The sequence below is a fragment of the Nipponia nippon genome, unplaced genomic scaffold (assembly GCF_047370975.1).
Source record: "Nipponia nippon isolate SJK-2023a ecotype South Korea unplaced genomic scaffold, ASM4737097v1 scaffold_23, whole genome shotgun sequence".
NCBI classification, from domain to species: Eukaryota; Metazoa; Chordata; class Aves; order Pelecaniformes; family Threskiornithidae; genus Nipponia; species Nipponia nippon.
Window position 1 is genome coordinate 136,825 of NW_028262340.1, and position 27,961 is coordinate 164,785.

At 45.1% G+C, this 27,961-nt stretch overlaps 1 protein-coding gene across 2 annotated transcripts; it reads left to right on the forward strand.

Annotated features, from left to right (window-relative positions):
• Nucleotides 1–1,977: 1,977 nt before the first annotated feature.
• ZMPSTE24 (zinc metallopeptidase STE24) lies at nt 1,978–27,850 on the forward strand. 2 transcript variants are annotated; one of them, XM_087761032.1, is made up of 11 exons: nt 1,978–2,150; nt 4,561–4,707; nt 11,278–11,364; nt 12,029–12,145; nt 16,275–16,427; nt 19,623–19,772; nt 20,394–20,535; nt 22,895–23,055; nt 24,529–24,633; nt 26,581–26,724; nt 27,037–27,850. In XM_087761032.1, the coding sequence occupies exons 1-11, from the start codon at nt 2,034–2,036 to the stop codon at nt 27,259–27,261; spliced, it is 1,548 nt and encodes a 515-aa protein (XP_087617158.1). In that variant the 5' UTR covers nt 1,978–2,033; the 3' UTR covers nt 27,262–27,850. The 2 variants fall into 2 exon arrangements, with proteins under 2 accessions (XP_087617158.1, XP_087617159.1); XM_087761033.1 differs by lacking the exon at nt 19,623–19,772 and having other exon boundaries at nt 1,979–2,150.
• Nucleotides 27,851–27,961: the final 111 nt, after the last annotated feature.

Consider the following 27,961-nt stretch of genomic DNA (forward strand, 5'->3'; position numbering starts at 1 on the left):
ATCATGTGCTGTACAGGGGAGGGAGCTGTCAAAGTCTTCCTGCCCAAGCAGGGACACCTCTGCACCCTACAGAACTGGTACCCAATATCGCTCCTGAGCACAGGCTAGAAGATCACTGTGAAGGCTCTCTCTCCTGACCAGACCTAGGTGGTCCCAGGTTGGAGCATCTTGGACAGCTGATTCACAACTTGCTCCATGGTGCCGGTCTGTTCTTTGCCTTGCAGCAAAGGCATCTGATAGGGAGGGACAACAGCTACCCCATGGGGAAACTGCGGGAGCTTGGCTTTGACCTCCACTATGTGAGGCTCCTATGGACACTACATGCTACTAGAAGGTGCTTGGGCCAGTTCAGAAGCGTACCAACCAAGCTGAGCAGATTCACCTGGGAATTGTACTAAGTTTGCCCTTGCCCAACCATTTCTACTCCATTGCTATCAAGCCACTCGTCTGCCTCTTCTGGAGGGAGGTGATGGGGTTGGTGCTCCACGAGCTGGGCCTGCTGGTGTACACTGTCAGTGGTCTCTCTGTGATTTGGGAGACCTGGTGCACGTGGAGGCCCACAAAAAAACCCCTCTCAGCATCCTCCTCCACCTTGGTCAAGCTGCGTCCTCATGGCTGGAGTCAGGTGGAGAGAAACTTTTTCCTGCCTGTAGTGCACATCACTGAGCGGGCCCTGGCCTATGCTGTCTCTGGGTACCCATGCGATCCCCCTTTGCTGAGTCCAGCTGGCAGCTGGGGTGCCAGAACGGCTGTACAGACGGGACAGAACTCCCGAAGGACCTTCCCCTTTGGAGGGATCACTCTTCATCTGGTCTTGTTCATGCTCTGCCCTTCAACATCCTTTGCCCCAGCCTTGCAGCCCTGGCCGTCCTCCAGAAGAAATACTTACATTTGTTGTGATCCCAGCTACACTGGGGTTTCTGAGTGGGCCCCGAGTCTCGCTCTGGAGAGCAGGGTAACCACGGCTTGCTCTGCACCTCGGCTCAGCGTTGATGAAAATTTGCAACTGGCCTGTGCCAATTGAGGAGAGATCAGGATGCGAAGTATGGAATTCCCAGGGTGAATATTTATCCATGATCATGGGGTGACCCAGCCAAATTGGGGACCCCGAATGTGGTTTTGCAGGGTGTTCTTATACCCTTCAAATGTTCAGGTACAACACCATTTGCCTAATCACTAACGCCCACAGTACCGATTACTAATCATAGTAAAACTTCGCAAAGCAACTGTATTTCCGCAGCATTCTTGCTGCTCGCCTGTTGATCCAGACGTCCCCGGAGTCGGTCTTGCTAGAGTTACTTATGTCCAGACGGCACTGGGATACTGCGCCAAACGATGCCGGGAGGGTTTCAGGTGTCCTTTACCCTTCCTGGACAGCTCTAAGCCTCCCAGAAGCAAAGGCCTTATTTCCAGAGCTGGGCTGTCCTTTAGTTTGTTTTACTTCAGCATGAGCAATACCAAAGCCTCCAGTAAAACTGCACCATCTCATCACATTGCGGTGAACTACTGTGTATGTATACACACTTTTACACCATACAGACTGACCGATGCCATAGGTAGGGAAGGGAATTTCCATAACATCAGCCGCTCCGTCGTTGCACCCCGCGTCAGCAGAGGCTCCCGCGCGGTGCACGGTGGCCGGCTGCCGGCTGTCCCCCTCCGCGCCGCCGCGGGCGGCCCGGGGTCTCCCCGCCAGGCCTCCCCTCGCACCGCGCCTTCCCAGGAGCAGCCCTGGCCCAGTCCCGCGGGCTTCCCACGCTGGCACTCGACCGCGGCGGTCGCCTGAGCCCCGCCCGCTGCTCCCCGGGGAGAGGAGCCCGCCCCGCACCCCCGGCCCCTGCGGGGAGCCCGGTCCGGCCCTGCCCTCTCCGCGGCGGGGCTCCGTGCGCCGGCGCTGCCCGGGGCCGCGGAGGAGCCCCGCCGCCCTCCCGCCCCCGCCCCCGCCCCCGCCCCGCCCCTCCCGCGGCTCCTCCGGGCGCCAGGCGGCGCCGCAGCGCGGGCGGCGGAAGGAAGCGCGGGAGCGGCGCGGGGCCATGGCGCTGCCCGGCGAGCTGTGGGCAGAGCTGCCGGCCGAGCAGCGCATCTTCTGCTCCGTGCTGCTCTTCTCCTGGGCCGTCTACCTCTGGGAGGCCTTCCTGGCGCACCGGCAGGTCGGCGGGGCTCCGGCGGGGGCAGGCGCCGCCGGGCCGGGGGCTGTGCCGGGCCCGGCCCGGCCTCACGTGGGGGGCGGCGGTTCGGGCGCGGAGCGGCGCAGCCCCGCGGCGGGGCCGGGGCCGGGGCTGGGGCCGGGGCCGGGGCCCGGCTTAGTCCGTCGCCTGCCCGCGGGCGGCTTGGCCCTGTCCCGGCCGAGGCAGCGGGGCCGGGGCGCGGCGTCAGCCCTGCCCGCCCGCGACCTGTGGGGTGGAGGCGGTTCGGCGCCGGCGGGCTGCGAGGGGGGAAGGGGCCGGCGCGTCCGTCCCTGCACCCCGGCGGGGCTCGGGGCCGGGCGGCGAAGCCCTGGGCGGCTCTGCCGGGCCCCGCCGCTTTCCGCGGGCTGGCGGGGACGCCGGCGTCCGTCAGCGGGCTGGGGCGGCTCGCAGAGGATCGGAAGAGTGCGGGTGCGGTGGGGTAGCAGCAGCCCCGCACCCGCCCGGCAGCTCGAACCTTCTCCCCAGGACAGGGGAGAGGGCAGGGAGAACAAAAGTGAGAAAACTCATGAGTCGAAGTAACGACAGTTTAATAGGTGAAGGGAAGAAGGAAGAAAAACCCACAGTGCTGCAAAGGCAATCACTCACCACCCCCCACAAGCAGGCCGACGCCTGGCCTCCGAGTACCAGCCGCCTGGGAAGTCCGCCCCCGCCCTCCCGTCTTCTTCCTCTGCCTCAGCCCTTGTTGCTGAGGATAAGGTTGTGCAGCACGGGATATCCCTGCGGTCAGCTCGGGTCGGCTGTCCTGGCTCTGTCGCCTCCCAGCCGCTCGCCCACCCCAGCCTGCTCGCTGGGGAAGAGAGAGGGAGAGCCTTGGCACCGTTCAGCGGCAGCCAGAGCACTGGTGTGTTATCAGCACGGCTCTGGCCACAAACGCAAAGCGTACCGCTGTGCAGATGCTATGAAAAAATTAACTCCCTCCCAGCCAGACCCAGCGCAGGTGGGGAGAACGCTGCCGGCAGGGTGGGACGCGATGCGCGTGCTCTTGGCATCAGCTCGGCCGCCTGCGAGGCTGCAGCCCGGCGCTCCGGCCACAGGAAGAATGCATCTTGAAGTGACAAAGCGTAGGAGCTTTTCCTTTGGGAAGGGATAAATATGCCAAAACAGGATAAGGCGGTGGATGGAATAAGGACTTTTAGTCTTTAAAAACTTTGAAGTGGTGAGTTCTTTACCGAAAATGAAATAGCACCTCGCTTATGCAGCCACATTGTAGATGTGTTTTCTAGTGGAGTCGCGTGGTTTGCGTGGGAGGATCTGGTGTTCAGTTTCAAACTCTGCTTGGTCGTTACTGCGGTGCAGTAAGTCACAGACTGTGGAAAAATGAGTTCGGGTGATCTTTATATCGTTACTATATTGGAAATAATAAGTAGGCAACTAGTTTCTGGTTATAATAATTATGCTTCAGTTTTATATTTGGAACTTGATAGAAAACAGGAATTTAGGAATCTGTTATTTTGTGGGGGTTTTTGTTTGTTTGTTTGTTGTTGAGATTCAACAAGGCTCAGGGCCGGGTCCTGCACTTGGGGCACAACAGCCCCAGGCACCGCTGCAGGCGTGGGGAGGAGCCGCTGGGATCTGCCCAGCGGGAAAGGACCTGGGGGTGCTGGTCGACAGCCGCCTGAACATGAGCCAGCAGTGTGCCCAGGTGGCCAAGAGGGCTAATGGCATCCTGGCTTGTATCAGGAATGGTGTGGCCAGCAGGAGCAGGGCAGGGATCGTCCCCCTATGCTGGGCACTGGTGAGGCCGCCCCTCAAATCCTGTGCTCAGCGCTGGGCCCCTCACCCCACGAAGGCCATGGAGGGGCTGGAGCGTGGCCAGAGCAGGGCAGCGAGGCTGGGGCAGGGGCTGGAGCCCAAGGCTGGGGAGGAGCGGCTGGGGGAGCTGGGGGTGCTCAGCCTGGAGAAGAGGAGGCTGAGGGGAGCCCTCATCGCTCTCTGCAACTGCCTGAAAGGAGGCTGGAGCCAGGGTGGTCGGTCTCTGCTCCGCAGTAACAAGCGATGGGACGAGAGGGAACGGCCTCAAGCTGCGCCAGGGCAGGTTTGGGTTGGATATTAGGGAAAACTTCTTCACCCAAAGGGCTGTCAGGCCCTGGCCCAGGCTGCCCATGGCAGTGGCTGAGTCCCCATCCCTGGGGGTATTTAAAAGCCGGGGAGATGTGGTGCTTAGGGCCATGGTTTAGTGCTGGCCTTGGCAGTGCTGGGTTAACGGTTGGATTTGATGATCTTAAAGGTCTTTTCCAACCTTAACGATTCTATGATTGTTTTAAACTTTCTGTGGTGGCCCATGGGATCATGTTATGTGGTACTTTTAAATCTTATTTATCTCCTTAAAAATATTGGATGTAGACTTTAAGTTTCTTTTTCCATTTTTCAGAGGCGGGTGTATAGAACAACAACACATGTACCACAGGAATTAGGACAGATCATGGATTCAGAGACATTTGAAAAGTCTCGTCTGTATCAGCTGGACAAAAGTACTTTCAGCTTCTGGTCAGGCCTGTACTCAGAAGTTGAGGGCACTGTAAGTACCTGCGCTGCTCTGGCATTCATATGATACTTTTCATGTACTTAAACTGTGAAATACTTTGATTCTTAGTGATCCCGTGCAGCTGCACTGTTGGCGTTCTGGTGTCTCACGTCAAACACTGAAATCTGGAAGGCCTGGGATTCTGTGTTTCTTGTTTGTGCTGTATTTGCCATATAAAAAGAAAGAATTATTTAGATAGCACATAATTTCTGTATGCGGTGCTGAGTCATACTGCACAACTACAACTTACACTGTTACGTTTTAGTGGCACAGCTGACCTATTACGGTTTCCACTGCCAAACAATTAAGCAACGTTAGAATTATTTTAAGTTGTTACAAATACAGACCTTTTTCTGTGTTTGGAGGGATGCAACTACTTTCATTTTTAGATAAAATTGAAGTAGAAGGTAGAAGGAAAAGCCTGTGAGAACAGGAGGCGTACCAATTGATACTTCTTAAGTGTAAGAACAATTACACTGGGCAAGTAATGTTCGCGTGTGTGAAAAAACAGAGCCGTTGAGTTAGAACGAAGTATTTACATGTGTGCCACACAAACAGTCTTAAGAGAAACCTTTTCTGACTTACTGCTGAAATGCACTGCTCATCAGTAGCACAACTGGGTCAAAAAGGAATCCTGAAATGCCTGGCATTGCAAAATATAATTAGAGTGTGATCTGCTGCACAATGAACGTAAGGAAGCAAAAAGGTCAGTTATAAAAGATAATGAAAATAGTATTGTAAAATAGCGTAAGCCATGTAGCTGTATAACTGTGGTGTGAAACTTAAGAATTGTGACCCCTCTTAGCTTTCGCCTTTCCTGATCTCTTTTGTGCAGCCTAACCTGTACGTTGCTTCATTTTGTATGAACTTGTAAAAATGTTGTTATGCGTGTGTCAGTATAGCTGTTATGTTATTCTTGTTGGGCTTTTTGGTATGCTGAGTAGAACTCAAGACAATTTTTGTGCGAATTTGAAAAGCTTCTATGTTTTTGACCGACTTTAGAGGCAGTATTTCATTTGAAAAATGAAGCTATCCTCCAACAGTGGATTAGGGGACAGGGTGAGACGGTGCTACCTAGCAAGTGCAGCAAGCCAAAAGGTTCTGAAGCTTTGTCTTGATTTCAAGAGCTTTAGCCAAAACAGCTTCCCTCATTGTTTTTAAGGAAAATATACGTGATTGGAATGAGCCTCTTCTGCCATTGGATTTAGTGCCCTGCTGACCCAAGAGCCGTATCAGCAGTCTGTGCTTATCTTCACCCAGGCCTGCTGTTGTTATGGTCCCCCACAACATTCTAGCTGCTAAATCGGAGAGATACGGGTTTGACAGATGTTAGATGGATAAAGAACTGGCTGGATGGCTGCGTCCAAAGAGTTATAGCCAATGGCTCAGTGTCCAAGTGGAAACCAGTGGTGTCCTCCAAGGGTCCATACTTGGATGAATACTATTTAATATCTTCATGAACAACATAGACGACGGGACTGAGCGCACCCTCGGCAGGTTTGCAGGCGACACCAAGCTCCGTGGTGCAGTTGATAGGCAAGAGGGAAGGGATGCCATCCAGGGCGACCTTGACAGGCTTGAGGAGTAGGCCTGTGCAAACCTCATGAAGTTCAACAAGGCCAAGTGCAAGATCCTGCACCTTGGTCGGGGCAATCCCTGGTATCAGCACAGGCTGGGGGATGAAGGGACTGAGAGCAGCCCTGCGGAGAAGGACTTAGAGGTACTGGTGGATGAAAAATAGGATATGAGCTGGCAATGTGTGCCTACAGCCCAGAAAGCCAACTGTATCCTGGGCTGCATCCCCCGCAGCGTGGCCAGCAGGGCGAGGGGATTCTCCCCCTCTACTCTGCTCTGGTGAGACCCCACCTGGAGCACTGCATCCAGCTCTGGGGTCTGCAGTGCAAGAAAGACATGGACCTGTCAGAGCGGGTCCAGAGGAGGGCCACAGAAATGGTCAGAGGGCTGGAACACCTCTCCTGTGAAGAAAGACCGAGAGTTGGGGTTGTTCAGCCTGGAGAAGAGGTGGCTCCCGGGAGACCTTCTTCTGGCCTTTCAATACTTAAAGGAGCCTTATAAAAAAGGTGGAGAGAGTCTGTTTACCAAGGTCCGTAGTGACAGGACAAGGGCCAACGGTTTCTAACTGAAAGAGCCTAGGTTTAGATTGGACAGAAGGAAGACATTTTTTACAATGAGGGCAGTGAGACACTGGAACAGGTTGCCCAGAGACGTCGTGGATGCCCCATGGTTGGAAGTGTTCAGGGTCAGGTTGGACGGGGCTTTGAGCAACCTGGTCTAGTGAAAGATGTCTCTGCCCATGGGAGGGGGTTGGACCAAGTGATCTCTAAAGGTCCCTTCTGACCCAAACCATTCTGTCATTCTGTGGTTGTGCCTGTGTAGAAAAAGCACAGCCTTGGCTCTCTCTCATGACCTTTTCTTTCTGTTCTGTCCCTGTTACTGTAATAACAGGTCCACAGTGATTTTGGCAGCTGATGGATCTGTTAAGAAATTACTGCATCCAGTTGTCTTCCACAACTGAGCCACAAAACCCAGACTATGCTGGTGCTTCCTAAGCACCAGTTAAAACCAGTTACTAAGTCAAGCACCTGAGCTTGTAGGTTGTTCACTGTTTCAGCTGTGATGGTGATAAACAGGTGGAAAACAGTTGTGTCCCAAACTGCTGCTGCTGTTATCAAAGTCACTGCAGTGCTCTGCCTTTTGGGTTGCAGTGACACTGATGAACAAAAGCTGAGGAAAAAAACATGGAATATGTGAGTTAAAGCTCCCAGTTAATTAATCGAGCACTGGCCTGAATAAGCAAGTCTCAGAGCAGTCAGCTGAGATACTGTGTGCCCATATTCTACTAGTATGGTCAGTTGTTTTCATCTTCTGAACAAGAAGTTAGTGTTCCTACTTGGGCTTGACAGGTTGTGGTCTTGGGATTCTATATCCCAGAACTTCTTGAGTTTGGGATTGGGAGTGAGCTGTCCCAGGAGGGTTGCTAATGGGCCTGCAAGCTGTTAGACGTCCAAGCTTTGCCTGCATTTGCAGATTTGCTACAGAGGTTGCAGAACTTTGTGGAAGCAAGGTAACACTTGCGAGTGGCTCCTTTGTCTCATTTCTTCATTATGGCTCCATTAATACAAGTTTTGATTAGCTAGAGCTAAATAATCTACAGCCGTGTGGTATCCCTCATACCCAGTCACCCCTGCAGCGGGCTTCCTTCATCGAGTTCTGTAGATCGTTTTCCATTACTTCTCTTGGTGCTGGGCATTGGCTGGGCGCTTCCTTCTTTGCAGCATTGCCATGGACTTTTGCAAGGCTGCCGTTTGTAGAGTTTCCTTAATGAATTTTATGTTAAAGTCGCAAAATTTGTGTTTGTGGTTGAACACTCAGGTCCCATTTGGAGTGATGTAAGGGAAGTGTATCACAGCCAGCTGTGAGCTTTGGAAGATCTCCACAGCCAGTCCTCTCTACTGCCCTTGTGTTTAGAACTCCTGTCCTTTAAAATTGTGTTCCTTGTTAACACACTTCTTATCTTCCCTTCTCCCTAGGAAAGCACACCCTCAGGTTTCTGTGACTATTTTGTTCCTGCAAAGGGAAAACTACACTTGAATGGAAATTCCACACACTCCCCCCGCCCCAACCTATTGTCATCCCAGGACAAGAGGTTTTGTTGGAAAACTGAGAGTTGGCAAACATCCTTGTGGTACCTTTTTTTGGTATTTTTTAAAGATCAGAAAAAATCTACGTAATAGCACTTTCTCAGCTGCACTAACTGGTCTAAAAAAATAGACAATCTTGGAGGAGTATAAAGGTGCTTCTGGTCAGTAATGACAACTATACGCTGAAAAGACAATACAAGCTTGGAATAAAGTTCAGAACTGAACTAGTTAGCAGCCGGAGCACTTTGGCTGATAAAGTAGTCGTTACCTTTGGAGTAGTCCAAATGGTAGGGACAGAGAACTAGGGTGATTATTTTTGGAGATAATAGCTTGTGAAACACTGAGAACTTCCAGCTGTGTACCATGGACTTAGCAGAGACACTGAGTATCCGGCTCACTCTCATCTTCCATCTGCTGCTGCCTAACACCTCTAGACTTGATACGTGCCTTCTTAGATTTCGAGAACTTCTTCGCAGTTGCACTGAAGTCTGCTGGCTTCACTTTAGACTTGAAGAAGAGCCTGTGTTTCCAAAAAAAACCTGCCTGCTTGTTCCACTTACTGAGATCAACATAATAAAAAAAGACATAATGTACAAACCTTTTCCTGCGTACCCTTACGCTGTCATGGCTGCAGTGTATTTCCTAACAGGGAAAATCGCTCTGGTCCGAAGGCTGCAGCAATGATATGGTTGTAAGTAGGGCCATTATCGCTCATTAGATTTCAGACAGCTTCTTCATATGTTTCTTGTTCCTGAGGCCAACTATGTGAGGCTCAACAAGGCTCAGTGCTGGGTCCTGCACTTGGGTCACAACAACCCCATGCAATGCCACAGGCTTGGGGAAGCTGCCTGGTGGAAAAGGACCTGGGGGTGCTGGTCGACAGCCGCCTGAACATGAGCTAGCAGTGTGCCCAGGTGGCCAAGAGGGCCAATGGCATCCTGGCTTGTATCAGGAACAGTGTGGCCAGCAGGACCAGGGCAGTGACCGTCCCCTGTGCTTGGCACTGGTGAGGCCGCCCCTTGAATGATGTGCTCAGCGCTGGGCCCCTCACCCCAAGAAGGCCACGGAGGGGCTGGAGCGTGGCCAGAGCAGGGCAGCGAGGCTGGGGCAGGGTCTGGAGCACAGGGCTGGGGAGGAGCGGCTGGGGGTGCTCAGCCTGGAGAAGAGGAGGCTGAGGGGAGCCCTCATCGCTCTCTGCAACTGCCTGAAAGAAGGCTGGAGCCGGGGGGGTCGGTCTCTTCTCCCCAGTAACAAGCGATGGGACGAGAGGGAACGGCCTCAAGCTGCGCCAGGGCAGGTTTGGGTTGGATATTAGGGAAAACTTCTTCACCCAAAGGGCTGTCAGGCCCTGGCCCAGGCTGCCCAGGGAAATGGTTGAGTCCCCATCCCTGGGGGTATTTAAAAGCCAGGCAGATGTGGCCATGGTTTAGTGGTGGCCTTGGCAGTGTTAGCTTAACAGTTGAACTTGATCTTAAAGGTCTTTTCCAACCTAAATGATTCTGTGATTCTGTTCTACAATCAAGCTTTTACCCTTGATGTATAGGGTACGTGCAGCTGCTTCTCTACATGTGTGTGATGATGAGTTACTGCTCCTTTCTGTGGTGTTGAGCTGTATCTTTCTGTTTCTCAGAATCTGTCCTGGGATTTTCAGATTCCAGCAGAGCTAAAGTGAGGTGGCCTCTCCTGTCTGGGTTTGCCACTCCCTTAGAGTGTAAACTGCACCCTTTATTGGCTTTGGGAACTGCCGGACCTTGAAAGAGGCTGTCGTGGCCAAAGTTGATGAAACTGGATGACAGTTTTGCAACATTTTGCTTTTAGTAGGTAGAAGTATGATTCATTAACCTAGCAAGTTAATTGAAGGGGAGATGCTGTCTTAGAATTACTAGTATGCTTTGATTTATTTCAGCCATTAATTGTGTGGGTTTCTTTTTAACTAATAAGTAGTATCAACATCATGCTAACAGCTGTCTGTTCAGGGATTGGTACTTCTGGGAATTCCAGCTGTGAAACTTCCAGGTAGCCTGCAAAGCAGAAACAAGCTTGCTTTGGTCCTTGCCATCTCCTGACACTCAAAATGCACCCTAATGGTTAGGTTATAAGAGTAAGCCTTTTAAAAGTAAGCAAGCAAATAAAAACCTGGTACTGTCCATACTGGAAGGCTGCCTACTTGAAAACTGATTTGTATATGCATAGTGATGCATCACTTGCTAAGAAAGTAAATGTGAAACATTTGGAAGTCAAGCTGTTCAACAAACACCACCAGCCCCTGCCTTGAACTACAGTTAGCACTTGCTTCGATAGCTCTGTCTCAAGCATTTCTTTGGTGATGGTGTCCCTCCAGTAGTCCGCTCCCTGTATGGCAGCAGGCATTGCGAGGCAGGCACGAGGAGGAGAGCAGGCAGCTTTCTTAAAATGGCTGAAGCAGCACTAATACTGAAAGTGAAATTATGGCCTTACTCTAAATGCTTTTCTCTCGGTGAGGAACGCAGGTGAGACTGTCCCAGTGCAGTCAAGTTGCTGAATCTTGCGTACCCCTCCTAGAGATGGTATGTTATACGGCCATGCGGCAAATGAGTTTTGAGGTCTTCTGAAAAAATATGCTTTACATCTGAGCCAATATAGCAGCAAAGTCTACAGTAAATAGGCTTGGAAATATGCTAGTATTTCCCAGGGAAAAATAAAAAAGCTTGACCTGATCTCTACTTCTGTAAAGTAAAAATGAACCATTGCCAAATATTCCAGGCTTTCTTTACGCACAGCTAGGATCAGAGGCGGACGAAAAGCCTAATTATAAAACTTTTCTCATTTACCCTTAAGAGGTCCTTATCATGCTGAAATTTTAGTAGAATAAGATGACAATCTGTTTCATATTGCCTCTGTGGTATGTGTTTTTGTTTTCAAGATGATTCTCCTCTGTGGAGGAATTCCTTTTCTCTGGAATCTGTCTGGTCAGATCTCTGGTCGTGCTGGGTTTGGACCAGAATATGAGGTAAGCAGTCTTTACATTTTAGTGAAAACCTCTGGTCCATGAACTATACTGTTATAATAATTTTTTTTTTAAGCTTGCATTTACTTGAAGTGGGATTTAGCTACAGGTACAATATAGTAAAAATAACAGGTATTTTCTGGTGAACACAATGATTGGGTGAGTCTGAGAACAGTTAACAGTATGTGACTTCTAAATTAGCTTACTAATTAAAATAGCCTTGTATGTTAAAAACATACACGTCTCAAAGTTACTTGAGTCAAACGAGGTGGTGGGTTGGGTTTTGGGGGGCTTTTTCTTTGGCGTTGTCTTTTTCCTAATCCTAGATATGATCTTCCTGCGCAGTAAAAGGGTAATTTGAGGCTACTGCTTATGTTGTCTTTGTGCTGTGGATGAGGCATCTGTCCAAATTCTTGTCCCAGATCCTTAGTTTTTAATTAAATCTGTTTCATCAGTATATTTTTTTCTTTCTTTAACATAGTAAGCTATTCCAGTGATCGGTAATCTAATCACATCACGAGTGTGTTATTTCTGTGAATTAATCTAGCTTCATCTTCTAACCAGTTTCAGTTAAACCACTGGCATAAAATCCATTTTTAACACCCAGAATATTAATGTTAGTACAGGTCAGTGAGTATCAGATTTTTTTCTTTTTTTTTTCTTTTAGATTGTTCAGTCACTGGTGTTTCTGCTGCTTGCAACACTCTTCAGCGCAGTGACCGGTCTCCCGTGGAGTTTATATAACACATTTGTCATAGAAGAGAAACATGGCTTCAATCAACAGGTATTGTAGATAGCGCTTATACTGACCCAACATCTTCAGTAGGTTTGGTCGGTTAGATGGACTGGTATGTGCGTATCTGTGCCAAAGATCATTAGTTTTAGGAACATTTCTACTCACGCTGCATAAAGGTAAGAGCAATGGCAGTTTGTGACTGTTGCAGAAGTCCCCGTGCCACACCAGAAACTCCCTGCGTGAGCCCGTGCCTCTGAGCAAAGAGAAGCGTGTATTCTAGCGGTGGAACAAAGAATGTTTCATACCTCAGCAGTTCATTTTTGAGGGGACTGTTCTTTGCCCTTCGTATGCCCTTCCTGAGAGGTCTGGATCACTGCTTGACAGGGGCAGTTCCGATTCATGGACACTGAACAGATGAAACAACACTGAGAAATTACTTTCCTCCTTATTTTCTTTTGCTTATTGATTTCTTGTATCAGCATTTACTAAATGAGAGAATTCAGCTCTTCATTTGCACTTCCACTACTTAATATCAGCCCTGGCTTTCTTAATTTCTCTCACCAACTTAATTTGACCTGTTTCAGTATCAGTTTCTCATGGGATCAGCTTTTCCTTTTGGGAGAACCTCAATCTGGGACACATCATTAGCCATTTCATGCCAGAGCATAAGACTCTCTTTCTGCTTTTGACCCAGCTAGTGTTGTCTGCGGTAATTTCTGTTCCAAGTCTACTAGGAAGTTTTTTTCCTACAGCAGAATGAAGTTTGGATTGGCTCATTTTAATAAGGGTAGAGATGCTCTGGTATTTGCCAGTTTCGTCTTCCAATTTCTGTGGAGGCAGGGAGACTGAGCTAGGCCTAAAGAAGTGGAATCAGTTTGTTTCTAAACTCATATTCCTGGTAAATTGATGTTTCTTATTCCTTTTTATAAAACAAGCAAATAAGTGAGAAAAAAAAGCTCTAAAATACAATGATCGAGTTTGCACCCTCCCTCAATCATCTTTAAAACAGAAGTGCGTAGATCCTGACACATCCTGTATTATTTTGGTTCACGTCAATTATTTAGTGGCATACTATTTTCTTTCCAGGGAAGCCCAACGATGAAAATTCTCACTGCACAGCTTTGCCTTGACATCTGTATGTATTTCCAGAAACTGTGAGGCTTGTTTGGTTCCCCCCGCTGCTCCGTTTGGATACTGTGCCAGTGGCGGCTCCTGCTCCAGTGTTTGGGAAGCAGATCTGAAGATTGTCCTAGTCAGTCATAAGCCTTGAGCTTGTGACCAACTCAGAACTCTTTTTATACTCCATTTAGCGCTCTAGCCTTATAAAAAACCCTTGTGCTTCTAAAAACATACGTGTAACTTCTAACAGTCACTTTTTTCTCTCACCAGCAAGTAAATACTCGTCAGAATGAAGGTGCCCATGCATTCATATCCTAGATGATTCTGAGCCATAGTCCTGGAGATCCCCTTCCCTTCTGCAGACTTTACAGCGAGCACACTGGCAGGCTAACATCCTGCTCCTGTCAAGGAAGGAAGAACATTCCCATGTTTCCAGAGCACGAGTTAAGCAATCTTTTCTTCGGGGGAATACCTATTTGATGTATTTTGTTTGTTCTCTGGCTATCACTTCTGTTCTGTAGTCCTCAAAAATCATAAGGGCTGGCAAAGTCCTAATTCTTGCGACATGCTTATGCCCTGGCCTAGCCTAGACACCCTTTTGCATTCAGAATCCTTAAATACGCATCAAAAGCCATCTTTCACTGTTGTCTCTCATGTCAGTCCTGAGTGGTCGCATCAGGCCTGCATCTTGATTGTGTCTCCTACCTTAGTGAGGAGTGAGTTCCATCTTGGTGCCAGATCTGCAAGCCCTTTATGTCCAGGACACAGAAGACCAAAGACTGTCAGTACTGGAACTTGTGGAGCGCTAGAATTAGAGCAAACTGGCAGACTGATGGATGGAGAGCTTGACTTTATCAGGCCCGACCTCTGTGCAGAAGAAGCAGAGGGTCAAATACTGAACTTAGAAGCTCGGGCTTCTTCAAAACTATCTTGAGAGCTTGCAGAATCCGTGTGGGTTTTTTTTCTATGCTTTAGGGAGGGTAAGGAGGATTCTGGGTATATTCTCCAAACATTTTCTCCTTGGAGCTGTGCTCTCTGGGTGCGTCACTGTTGTCAATGTCAATGTGCCTAATCAAATGAGAAAAGGAAGACTTCGCGCTGACACCTGTGGCTGTTGTTAAGTGCTTGATTGAGCTACCTGCATGATGTCTTCTACAAGGATTTTTCACCGCAGTGGTCCTCATGCCAAGAACTGAAGGCTGAGTCCAGCTCCAATCCGATTTGAGGTACCAAATGTCTTACAAACACAGTTAAATCTCCATCTTTCATTTCAGACTGATGGGATAGGTCCTTTAGTGAATGAGCCAAGTTCACACCTGGTGCCAGCCCAGACTTTGGAATTTCTAGCAATGATTCTCAAATGATCTTCAGACTCTTTCTTCCATGGGAGCGGCTTGATGAAAATGAGGATTTCTTTTGAAGTCACATCTGCCTTAGAAAGCAGGAAGGAAGCAGAGCAAAGATGAAAGACACCATGCAATTTTACAGCTCTACTCCTAGGTTGTGGAGCTGGAAGAAAGAATTAACATGAAATCTTGAGCTAAATGGATTGTAGTTGATGTAGTTCAGAAAGCCCAGTGGAAACAGCGCTGGCAGCACGCTTCTGTTAAGAGTTCTTCTAGGTTATATTAAGTGACTGTTTCTTCAGCTGTTTACTAAGCTAGAAGATGAAAAAGCTATATAACGGGCCTTTTTCTGGCCGAGCTGAGGAAGAAATAAAGGAGGAACACCCCGTTGTGTATTTTGTTTTCTCTGTCCTGGCTTGTACCAGTTTAAGAGTCTTGATCAAACGGAAGCAGTTTTTCCCTTGTCCAGGATGACCCACAGGGTTTCTTCCATGCTTTTCCACACCATTTTCAGGAAAGGAGCACTGCATAGTGTGAATGAGAGCCACAAGTCATGCGTTTCTAGTTACAGAACTGGTTTGCTGGAAAAGCTAGCCCACGCTACCTGGAACTATTAAAGGCAGGCAAGGAACGGTATCTGCTGGGGTGCTCTATTTGTGTCGGCACGTGTCTATACAATTGTGTTACTGCTGATGCTAATGGTCGCTTAGCAAGAATATATCACCAGAGTGAATATGTCTACGTAAAGAATAGTCTAAAATTGTGGGTTTATGTCTGACTTGTGTTTCCGATAGTCATGGAAGTCTGAGCCGTCCATCGAAATTCTTGCCCCAAATTCTTAGTTTTTATTTAAATCTGTTTCACCAGTATTTTTTTCTTTCCAGATGAGTTCCATATCTTTAACGTAGTATGGGCTTTTTAATACAACCTTGTTGGGAAGGATCTTTACATAATAACCCCCTCACTTCTGTGCCTTGCAGATAGCTGTAAGTACTGAAGTAACAATTCCTGGAAGAGCTAGTTGGGTGTCTAATCGTGTTGCAGAGTCACTAGATCAGATTCATTTGGTAGAGGTCTTTGGAATTTCTATTGCTTCTATTAAAGTTATGCTGATTTTAAAACCTGAGATGCCTACATGAGTAGTAACTGCACATCAGTGGAAGCTTGGTGTAAAATGCCCAATATATATCTAAAAATTTTTAATAGGACTTCTGTATATTTCCAGTTAAGACAGTCAGCTTAGTGGTAATGGAAAGTTAAGATGAATGGAGGCAACTGTTCAAAGACAAAATATTTTACAATAGCTATCTTTCTTTAAGAGTTTCCTTTTCTCTAAAAGTCCCATAATGTCTAGGGTATAGATTGGCAAAGGAACTAAGGGACAGATAAGCTTAAATTTTTCTTTCCTCCTTTAATGAATGATATATGTGCAACACAAAATAAGGGTTTGGGTCAGATCTTTCTACAGAAGAGTTATATCTGCATGGGCTTGGAGTCCATGTGGATGTAAAGAGGCACAGCTACCAGAAGAGGAGGTGAAAAGGTTCTTCCACCTTTTCTTAACTGACTCTGATTTCTTTATCACATTGGTATTGCTGTTTTGCCATTTGTCTTATTTTGTTTCTGTGCATCCACTGAAGGGATCAGTTCATTCACTACTGTGGCACATCAATATTTACATTGAAAATATCACTTATATCCTTTCTTTACAGACACTGGGATTTTTTTTTAAGGATGCTATCAAGAAGTTTATCGTGACTCAGTGTATTCTGTTGCCAGTGACATCCCTTCTGCTTTACATTATTAAAATAGGGGGAGACTACTTCTTCATCTATGCCTGGCTCTTCACATTAGTTGTTTCCTTGGTGAGTATGAGAATATGTTTGGGTTTCTTCCAAATGCTGGCTTACTTGCATGGCTCAGTGTGCTGAGGTTTAAAAACATAACTGAAAGGAAATGGAGAAAAATCTAAATCTCCTGGGAATTTTAGTGTCTACAAACTCTAACAGTGTGTCTTGCTCTCAGTGTACGTGTTCAGGAATAATAGCTCATATTAATTGTCCACATTAATGTGGTATCTTATATGTTATCTATTTAATACTCGAGTGTCTTCATCAATTGAAAAATAAACATTCAAAGAGCTTTAGAATAGAGACTGGAAATACAGCACTACGTGGTGAAAGGTTTTCCTTTTTCTTAAATATTGGGCTTTTCTTACAGGTTATCAAACACCAGTTCTCAGTTGCATTGCTTTGTATTGAGATGAGTAGCAATTTTCCACTTCTGGTTCTGCTTATATAGCTGCTTTTATACACTGAATTGGTAACTGACGTTTTTAGGGCTTGTATTAAAAGGATCTTTTTGTATATATCATAATGACTTGATGTTTTCTATTGTTACTATGAGCTCCAAGATCTGTATTTTTTTTTCTATTTCAACATAGTGCTTTACTGTCTTTTTGCTCAATATACCAACCATTGCTCACCCAAGGAAGAAATTACAGATATACTGTTGTTTATATTCATTCATTTTTAGATTAAAAGAGCACCTTAACAAATAAAAGAATGATTATATTACAGTAATGTAGTAAAGCCTGCCACATTAGCCTAACAATAAACTTGGGTCAATCAGTCCCTAATTCTTGTGTCAAGTTCAGGCTTCCTGGTTAACTGGAGTGCATCATCCAGAAAATTGTTAGGAATAGCTGGGTAGGAAATCATGATTGTTTTCTTTCTTAAGCTTCTCTTTCATGAGTTAAGTAAGTATTGCCTTTTTTTTTTTTTTTTTTTTTTCCTTCTCCCCACTGCTTCTAGATTCAGATCACTTTTATAGCTTTCTTGGACTTTCAATCTGGCAGCTTCCTTTCTAAAGCACAGGCATTGGCTGGCCACATTTGTACAGAAATGTGATCGTAATGCTACGTGGGAGGCCACTGCAATTCACGCAGGAAAATCTGATTTCCCACTTACATATCCAGTAGCTGCATTGACTTTCTCAGACATGGCAACATGGAAGGAATTGTGGCTCAGTTTAAATCAAGACTGCAAAGTCTTTTCATAATCCTGTTTATATGGGATACACATCTCATTATCTGAATTGTATTTGTGGCTTGTATTTTTGCTTCACTGATTCCTAACGTGTAACTGAAGTAAAACCTGTGTGGATTAGTGGATTTCTGTGTGGCCACTAATTCTGGCATAGTGCAGTTACCAGCAATGTGTTTCTGAGGAACTCGATGGCAATAGTACAGTAGCAGAAGTGCCCCACGTAGGTGGCTTACAATTAACTACTTCGAGTTCTTTCAAGCTTTTTTTTTGTTTGTTGGCTTAATTATACAGTGTTCCCTGTTGTTCTGTTGTGCTGGCTCCTGCTTTCTGTAGTCCAGGTGTCCTTACGCTCTGACATCTTCCCTTTTTATGTCTCTCAATGTATTCTGAAAAATCGTAGTGTTAGGTCTCAAAAATGTGAGTTCACATGTATTGAAATGACTGTTACAGAAAGATTTGTGCAGACTCTGATCAGTACTTCGTAAAGAATTGTTCTTTTTCTTTCAAGCTTTGATCAGCAGTATACTCTTAAATCATAATTCAGCATTTGAGTTACTGCTCTGTCAACCTGAGTGAAATAATCCATTCTTACAGATTATTCTAGTGTAGCCTTATTATTTGCAAAACTGGGGAGATATTAGTTCCTCATGTGATATCCAGTTCGTATTTTAAGTCTTTAGTCTTAAAGGCTTTAAAGGCTTGCTTTTTCATAGAAGGATTAAGCTGACATTTTAAAAGAACGGGTAGTTTCAGGGTTGAAAGAAGATGCAGGATTTTCTGAAATGGCCTGCCCTCATTTGTACACTGAAAGTGAAACATTTTTTCCTTAGCTTCCTTTATACCAGTTATTGACTGCTTTTATTCTTGCCATCTTTTCTTTAAACTATATATTGTAAAAAATGTTGTATGATCTCATATGAGAAACTTTTTGAATGTCCATTTTATAGTCTTTATCAAGCAAGTTTAGTAGAAAGAAGAGATAAGTAGTACCTAACGCTAAATTTCAAGGTGAGAACCAGAACAAAATCGGCTGATACCACATTTCTTTCTGTCCCTTTCCTATCGCAAACTAGTATTTTATTTTTGCTTTGCCTGCCCCTTCCAATGGAGCTGTCCGTGTAGATTTTTTTTTCTTGAGATTTTACAGATACTTTAGAAACTGATAAAACGGGGGTTGGCCTATCTTTTACACAGCAAAAGCTAGAAAATAAAATGGGTCCTGTCAGAGCTACAGACTTCTGCACTGAAAGCTGACGTAGCAAGACCGAGTGGCTCACTTCCCGCCCCCTCTTTTTTTTTCTTTTTCCTGAAGATTAAGTGCATGCCCACACAGTTGGTGCTTTTCAGGTGTCTTGCAATGTCACTGCAGCTTTACAGGGTGTAGATTGTGGTTTGAGACCTTAAGGAGTGGGTTTGAACAGTCTTTGACATGCAAAATAACCTTAAGAGGTGGTAGATTCACCCTTTAGAGTTTGGTTTAGGGAAAAATTCCAGTTGTAATCACATTCCATAACTCTGTCATCATAGTTAGAGTTGCACCCTTCTACCAGTCTGTTATGCCTGCTGATATCAAGGGATTACACAAAGATCAAAGATAAAAACTTAAAATTAGTCCACACATACTGCATGGTCTGAGGCAGTTGCGTGGACTGAAAGACACAGCTGAGTTCTGCTCTATAAAACACCCTCCTACACTCGCTGCAGAATATCTGCAGAGGTTTAAGCCCTTGTCTTAGCAGTTACAGTAAGGAAAATAACTTTTATTTTCTAGCAGTGTTTCGTAATGATGCCCTCACTTGCTATGACTTTGGAAAAGTCAGTTTCCCTGGTTTTAGATTTCACGGGACTTTTTCAACAATGGAGATACTTTCGCAAGTCAAGGTACTTGTTTTCAGTGGAAAAAGAACTGTCAAGATAACTTCGAAGTGAATGTTGATGTCCATTTGCCTCTCATGTCCTGTCCCTATTTTGCTAACCAGAGTTTCGCTAACCAGAATTTAAACTTTTCTCCAGTTGTTTCCTTTAAGACAAATAAATAAAAATCACTTTGTGAAGGTCCAGAGCATGAGGGAAGTGAGTTCAGCTTTCCTTCCCATCACAGTGTTATTCCAATCCTGGCTTTCCTTCCTGGGCTGCATCTGCTGCCAGTTTGAAGAGATGCAGGTGCGTTGTCGTGATTTTTGGGACATGGCTGTTAATCGTTGAGGACCAGAGGCATCAGGCAGTTCCTTAGCCCTGCGTACAACTGGGAGAAGGGGAAGAAAATAGGGGACATGAACTTTCTTGCCTGTTTTAGACCATGGCTTTGCAAGTTAGTAGGAATTTGAAGAAGTGGGACTGTCTCCTGGTTCAGTCGGCTCTGCTGCTCGTTATGAAACGCTTCAGAGCGTTCCAGTATCGGTGGAGTGGGTGAAGGTGACAGCCTGTCGCTGATAAGACCGCTGCTCCCAGCTGTCTTAGTGGCTTTGCCTTCTGCGGTTTGATGAATCCTCAGAGCGAAAGCCCTGTTTACACTAATTCTGCTGAGGACTGTAGATTGTAGATTAACTTGCCCTCACCTCCATCTTGCTGTTGAATTGCTGACCGTCAACAGACTAAGTAGTTGTCTTCATAGACGGGATGGCCCATAGAGAGCCTTGCTATAGATCACACTTCATACGGGACTCCGCTTTATCAAGTGTTTTTTCTGAAATTGTGCCCTCTTCTGGTACTTACTCATGCTCCACCTTTAGTACTAAACACACGTTTGTATGCCTTGTTTTTAATATCTGTATGTGTTTGCAGGTGCTTGTTACAATCTATGCAGACTATATTGCACCTTTGTTTGATAAATTCATTCCGCTTCCTGAGGGAGAGCTCAAGCAACAAATCGAAACAATGGCAAAGAGCATTGACTTCCCGCTGACTAAGGTGTATGTTGTTGAAGGTGAGATTTTTTTTTTTTATTAAAAATACTTTGTAATTTTGAATTTGTGGATTTTTAGCTTTGATTGTGGATGCTGTAGTAGGGCAGTTGCTTATATTCCTCAGCTATTGTAATACATGTCAATGGCTGTACCATTTTCTTTTTTTTGCCTTGGGGTCAGAAAAGTGAAGCTGAAGGTACAGCCTTAACCCAGCATCTCAGTGGAAGCATTGCCTTGGCTCAGTGGAATGGAAATACATAGCACAGTAGGAAATGGAAGCAGCAATCCAGATTCCAATTTTAGAACTTTAAACCAGAGGGAAAAGGGTTTTTTTATCTTTCCTGGTCTCAGTTTAGCATTAATTGCCTCAAAGTCCTTGGTGAAACAGTTGAAAAAGTTATGAAAGTTAAAAACACCTGTTCCTTCTTGGAGTGTTCACACAGACGCTTTCTTATGGTATGGCTGGATGGACTCACACCTTCTACTTGAGACTGTCATTTTTTCACTTTCTAGTAATGAATTTCTTGTCCTCTTTTCTTAGGTCATGGAATATAACGTGGAGCGTGCCAGCTGCCATGTCACTTCTTCTCCACTTCTGCGTTCAGGGAGCACTTTACTGTTTGACGTTTCCACTGTCATTCATTTTGCTCCCTTCTAAACTTGATTTCAGGGACTTGCCCAAATTTTGCTTTGGTTTTGTGCCCCACCTGTGAGGATCAGAGGTGCTTTTATTGCCTTGGTGAAAGCAGTATGAGATGGCATAAAGAGCTGAAATGGTAGAATTTTTCTGTGAGAGAGGGTGATGAAGGCTTTTATCTAGCCTGGAAGTTGTTGCTTTCAAAACTTTGGGCTGGCCAAATCCAGCCACTGCTCTGCCTCAGTGCAGCCAGGAACTACTATTATTGATATATTTGGGGCCCAAGAAACTCTTCTCTTTCCTAGCGAATTTGAAGCTTTTCAAGCTTGAGAGTCAGTACAGAGGCTTGCCAAATAGGTAAGTTTTTCCCATATGCATTGCTGGCTATATCCTAGCTTTTAACCATGGTGGAAGTCCTATGAGGCAGTTGTTGGTACTCTGGCACCTGCGTAGCATACTACTGCATTGGCTTCGTCTGCAGTGGATGGAGGCTGCCAGATCCCCATCTTCGTTCCTGACATCCTTAAGAGTGTTGAGGCAGCACCATTCCCTTCTGAAATGGGGGACTGGATGTGTGAACATCTTTTTGCCAGTGTTTCTGTACTCTGTCTTGGCTCTTCCCACTCCAGAACTGACTTCTTAGTAACATGTGCAACCAAGTCCTTTAATTTCAGGATTCATTCTGTAACAGGCAGATGACAAAGGTTCCTTCTCTACCGACACTTAGTGGAGGATGAAGTTTTTTATGATACGCAGATGAAAGGGAACATTGCTACCCTGTGGCTGGTCAGGTTTCTTCACTGAGACTGGATGCTGAGGCTTAATGCTCTGACCAGCCTCTTCCTCTGTTGATCTTTCTTGGTTTGGTGCTGAAGGTTACCATGACCATACCATGGGTTGGCTTGCAATGGAACAATGGATATTTTGTGCCCTAAGCAGTTGATGCAGCTCATACATTTATAGTCTAAGTATCTTATCTTTTGCTGCAAAAAACAGAGCAATCCACCTCTTCTCTCATAGAGACCTCTTTCAGTCCTGATGTTGCAACAGCTCCTGTCCATAGGCAAAACCAGGCAAAGTTTAACATCTGCTTTGATCTAGACAGCTTTTTAATCAACTGAAACAGTCCATGTTCCATGGAAAGAGATGAGTTTCTTGGCCCCAAGTAGTAGAAACAGTCCATGATTCACCTGATGTAGATAAAAGTAGCTGCAAAAAATTGCCTATTTCAAACAAAATAATATTGAGGGACGGCCTGATATCTGTAGTTCATCTCTTCATCTTCTCCTTATCTGTTTCTAACATCATCATCCTTACCTGTTTCAAATGATCTTTGCTGGCACACTGAAAGAATTCTAACCCTGTTCGTCACAGGTCCTTTGCCAGGAGGGCAGCACATGTTCTATGCAGAATGCTCTTTCCGGTCTGAACCTGAAATTGCAATAGAAATTGCTTTTCTTCTGGATATTAGATCTTCACATGACTGCTCTTATGTTTTTAGTGATTACATTTTACAGACAAAAAAAATTATTTCTCTACTGGAGTCAGTAAATGAGATCATCATTACTTAGATCATTTTAAAATATGCTTCAGCCTGCAAACTCGTTGGCTTGAGTTTGTCTACCATTCGTTGGGGGACTTTGAGAATTCCTTTGGAAGAATCTGTTCTGTGAGATATCGCATAGTCTTCAGTGCATGGGATTATTCAGATCATGGTCTTTAATGTAAGTTTTCCCCATCAGGTTCTAAGCGTTCTTCTCATAGCAATGCTTATTTCTATGGATTCTTCAAGAATAAGCGGATAGTACTCTTCGACACCCTCCTGGAAGATTATTCTGCATTGAACAAAGAGCCAGCAGAAGGAGAAGATGGTGAGAATGACGAGACAAAGTCTAAAACCAAAGTGAGTTCATCTTTGTTTTTAATCATGTTGTTTACATTAACTTATTGGGGAGATATTCCCTTGTGTTTTCTGAATGTATTTTAAAGGTCCTGAATGAGATGCTAAAACGTGATTTCAACATGAAAGTATCCCTGAGCTGCTAGTTGGAATTTCTGGAGCTGTGTGGGTGGTGCAGATAGCACCAAAGAGACCCTAGGAATCCACAGGGGTTTAGCAAAACATTGGTTCCCTGCATGTAAAAAATAGGCCTTCCTTGTAATTGTTTGAATGAGGGACCTGTTCAGGGTTTTAGCTCGTGTTCCTTCTCTTTGGACTGCCACACCAAAGCGTCCCTTTGAAGGAAATGCTTTTGACTATCAGTGTGTCATCTGTGTGCCTTTTGCTACCCACAAGAATTTTGGTGCAAGAGGCACGCACGTGCACACACACGTACAGATTCCACATGTGCATCCTCCCCAGCCCTGGTGAAAAACAGGATGATGGCCTTTCGTTGTCCTTTCCATTGACATGCAGCTGCACATCAAGAGTCTGCTGTAACAGCTTTTGTGGCTTCAGGAGAGTGTAGGGATGGTTAAAACTGATGGAATACTTTCTGAAGAGCATGAAGGAGTAATTCTGAGAAGAAGGCCTCATGCAGCCTAGGGTTAGGCCAATGTATAGATTGTTGTTCAGTCCTGCTTCTGTTTCTTGTAACTGTGTTGGTGGCGGAATTCTCTTCATCCCCGTTTGGTATGGCATACTGCAGAAGTGGGTGATGAGAGGAGGGGATTTTGAGCTCACCTGCACTGAAAAATTCGGAGAGCCTTCTCTAGTCATAATGAGAATAATTTGTTCCATTTCAACAGGTTCTTCAGCTGTGTTCTCAGTACACAAGCCCACATGCTTGCCTCTGACTTGCTAATGTACCTTTGAAGGTACAGATGTCCCTCTTTCCTAATGACAGCTTTAGGGCATGGCATAGCATTTGCTGCAGAGGACAGGAATGTTGTCATTCATTTTTAAAGGAACAGTAGTGCCTTGGGAGGGAGGGTACATGTTGAGTCCTGAAGGAAGTAGGGAGAGGACTTCGTTCTCAATTCTCGGTTGAAAGGCTGTGGCTCTGAATGTCTGCTTCCGTTGTAATGCCTTTTCTTGAGTAAAGAAAAAGGATGAAATCAAGGGATGCTAGGAGAGCGTTTGGAAAGCAGATCTTCCAGCGTTCTTCCAGGTTTGCATAGGCATGTCTGCATACAGAGAAATAAGAGAACACCACCTCATGGTAGAAATCTTGTTGAACTTAAGTTTATTTTTTTTGTAAGTATTTTCTTGAAAAAGGCTCAGTAAGAAATTATGTGTGTGTATCTGCCGGTAGAAGAGAACGGCCTGATTTAGGGACACTTAAGTGACCTAGGAAAAAACAAACTAATAAGTAATAAACTTATTCAGCTGTGTTCAGTCATACCTGATATTACTTCTGCTCTGTTATTCCCTCAGAATAAGAAACAAGGATGTAAAAATGAAGAAGTTCTGGCTGTACTTGGTCATGAATTAGGTCACTGGAAACTAGGACACACTGTCAAAAATATTATCATCAGCCAGGTAAGTCATGATAAACTGGTGGCTTTGCTAGAGCATTTTGTAATTATTGCTGTTTCCAAATGCCTGCTTCCAGATTTGTAAGTGTACATTCACACAATATACTTACGTGCTGCGACAGAAAGTCGGTTTGGTTTTTTTTCTTTGCTGTATCTGCAGTGAACATGCAGTAGCCTTTCAGTCCCCTCCTTGCTCCATCTGGTTGGTAGAAAGCATCTAAGAAACCACATCTGCTGCCATCTTAATTCATCTCAGCAGCCTTCTGAAGTTGGGATGCCTTTTTCTTGTTCTGTAACACTTCTTCCTTGCCTGTTTGAATCTCGGGGCCTTCTCTGAAGGTCTGTTTCCATCCCTGTGCTAGGGATAGGATTGGATGTATCCTGTCTCCCAGCCTGCATTTTTTTAGGTGTTTGTCATTATCTCTGAGAAAGCTATGTGTCTGAGAGTTTCTGACAGTCTTGTTCCTTGGAGCACTGGGAAGGGATGTGACTGAGGATTATGAAATCTGACACAGGAGGGCATTCTTACTTATTTATATTGTATTCTCATACCTTGTGCATTGATTATTGGTAAATAACTTTATTGTGCCATTCTTGCCTGCCCAAATGGGGGTGATCACTGAAGCAATCTCTAGAGATTGCCCAACCTTGCCTTTGAAGAAAAGGAGCCTGACGGTCTGTTTACTCATGCCCATGCCTCTGGCCCTTGCACAATACAAGCAAATTCCTCCCCCAAACCTCCTACTTCAAATTCTTTCATTTGCAAGGCACAGCTATGTGTCTTCTGTTAAATTACTATCAACTATATGCTATCAACACCACTACATGCTTTGGTGTGGATCTGTCTTGTTCCAGGTATCAGTCACCCTTCTTTTCTCCAAGTTCCCCGCCTTTTTTTTTTGTTTCTGCTGCCCTCCTATGCACCTTCTGTAACTCCATCTTGTCTTTCTTGAGATGTGTGCACCATTCCAGGAATGCTGTTCTGTTATTTTCTAAGGCTGTTCACAAGCTTTTCAGGCTGGAAACACCACTATCAAGCTCCTGATAAAGAAAATATCTGTCTTTCTGTTTCCACCCTTGCTTTTTCTTATCCATGCAACTGAACGCTTCAGTGAGGTCCTTCTCACTTTCTGCTTTAAGGCAATTACATCCTAACTTCTGACATCAGTTTTGATCCCTGCTAATTAGCAACTATTACGTACGATGCTTTTGCCACTCTGCTAACACATGTAACTTCTGTCTTTGGATCCACTTTCTAGATACTGTTATTTTGTTGTAACAGGTAGATTTTATCTTCCCTTCCAGAAATTTTCACAAATGCTTCTGCAGTGTCTTTTTCTGTTGATTGTTTTCTGTCACAGCCATCCCTCTTCTTTTCTCTCCTCTGTGTTTCAATAACAAACAATATTCTGGCACCTTCCACATTACCCTAAAAAGACCAAACAGCCACTTGAATGGATTGGAAAGGTACTAATCACCTTCGGTAGAAAACTTGGTAAGGCATGGTCCTGCCTGTGGCCTCTGAAAAGCCAGGCCAGCACAAGTGCTGGTACAGCGATGGAAGCGTAGATTGTTTCCAGGAACAGACATATGACGCAGCACAGACACGTTTTGTTTGGTTTTAAACTTTTTGGAACCTACGCTTAATTCCAAGGAGATGGGTTCTGTACTCCCTCGTCACTTATCTTCTTGCCTTTTCATCTTCCTTCACTACTTACACTTTTTTTTTTAGCTCACTGACAGAAAATAAATGTTTCTTCACTGCATGCATCTAAAGAAAGCAGGTAAAGGCCAGCTGCTTGTTCCTCTTTGTGTATTAGTTCTAAAGTAATCTATTTGTTTGTTTTTTTTTTCAGTGGCGTATCTATTCAAATCTGTAATATGAATAGGCCATGTTTTAGACTTGGATGAAAAACTCATCTTAATCAAGAATGTTGTTTCCTTTCTCTAGATGAATTCCTTCCTGTGTTTCTTCTTGTTTGCTGTGTTAATTGGTCGAAAAGAACTCTTTGCTGCATTTGGTTTCTATGACACCCAGCCTACCCTGATAGGCTTGATGATTATTTTCCAGTTCATTTTTTCACCTTACAATGAGGTAAATTGTTTTCAAGACATAAAGGCTGAAGTATCATCCTATTTAAATAATGATTTTATTTTGGTGGGGGTGGGGGGGTGAAGTTTCTAGGGGCTCTATCCGGTATCTTGTTTTAGTAAGTAGGCTTAGTGCTCCACGTTGGATAAGACTCACAGTTTCAGGTGTGGCCTGGATAAACCTTAGTGAGATCATTCTACAGCCACAGTGATGTGTGGGATGTGGGAAGGAAGGTACAGTAGTATTTACTGACAGTGTAAGGAACTCGCAGATACCTGAATTTTAAAATAATTTGTAATCTGTTTCTCTCCACAGGTTCTCTCATTTTGTTTGACTGTATTAAGCCGACGATTTGAGTTTCAAGCAGATGCATTTGCCAAGGAACTTGGGAAGGCTAAAGACCTATATTCTGCTTTGATCAAGCTGAACAAAGATAACTTAGGATTCCCTGTTTCTGACTGGATCTTTTCAATGTGGCATTACTCCCATCCGCCCCTTTTAGAAAGACTTCAGGCCTTGAAGGATGCAAAGCAAGAGTGACAGGAATCATTGTTGGTTCAGAGACAGTGCTTCCGTCTCAGAAGCAAAGTTCAGAGCTGCTTTTTAATTTCTTTTTAAAAATGGATAATGCCAATTAAGTGCAATGTTAACAGCACCACAGATCTGAGAATCCTGAAACAGGTATTAAATTATAAATGACTTTTTTTTAACAAAAACAAAACTGTGGAACTTAATTTAGAAAAAGTACTGGGTGAGGACCTTCCCCCCCCACACACACTGGCTTTTATCTCCATATCATAGTATAGACCGGTAAAGGGAGGAAAACAAAAGTATAGACTTCAAAGCACCTATTTCTTCAGTTTGTGTATGCCTTGAACATTGCTTTTGATCCTTTTCCCATTCTCAGCGTTCTATGAACCTTCCCAGTCTCAACCCTCTTCACAATGAAGAGGCTTTGAGTGACTTGATTTCTTGTGTAATAATACTTGTACTCGCCAGTCATTGTTTTGTGTTTTAAAAAGCTGAATGCAAGTACAGGCCTTTCTCCTGGATTCATGTCTGTCGTAACTGAAAATGCTACTTAATAAAACCTTCTTTCTCTGAAGTGTGGGAAGAAGGATGAATTACAGCTGAGGAAATGTACCATGGCTTCCTTGAAAACGAGCACTAGTCGGTATTTAGTTGCATTAGAGTGGGATTAGGCTCCTCCTCTTCTCCACTCTGCTGCGGGAGGTGTGGA

Excerpts from the sequence above, each read along its gene's own strand:
- ZMPSTE24 (XM_087761032.1), top strand. The coding sequence starts at position 2,034 with ATGGCGCTGCCCGGCGAGCTGTGGGCAGAGCTGCCGGCCGAGCAGCGC. Across the intron at positions 11,365-12,028 it reads GGTTTGGACCAGAATATGAG|ATTGTTCAGTCACTGGTGTT; the intron begins GTAAGCAGTCTT and ends TTTTTCTTTTAG. Across the intron at positions 19,773-20,393 it reads GCCAGTTTGAAGAGATGCAG|GTGCTTGTTACAATCTATGC; the intron begins GTGCGTTGTCGT and ends ATGTGTTTGCAG.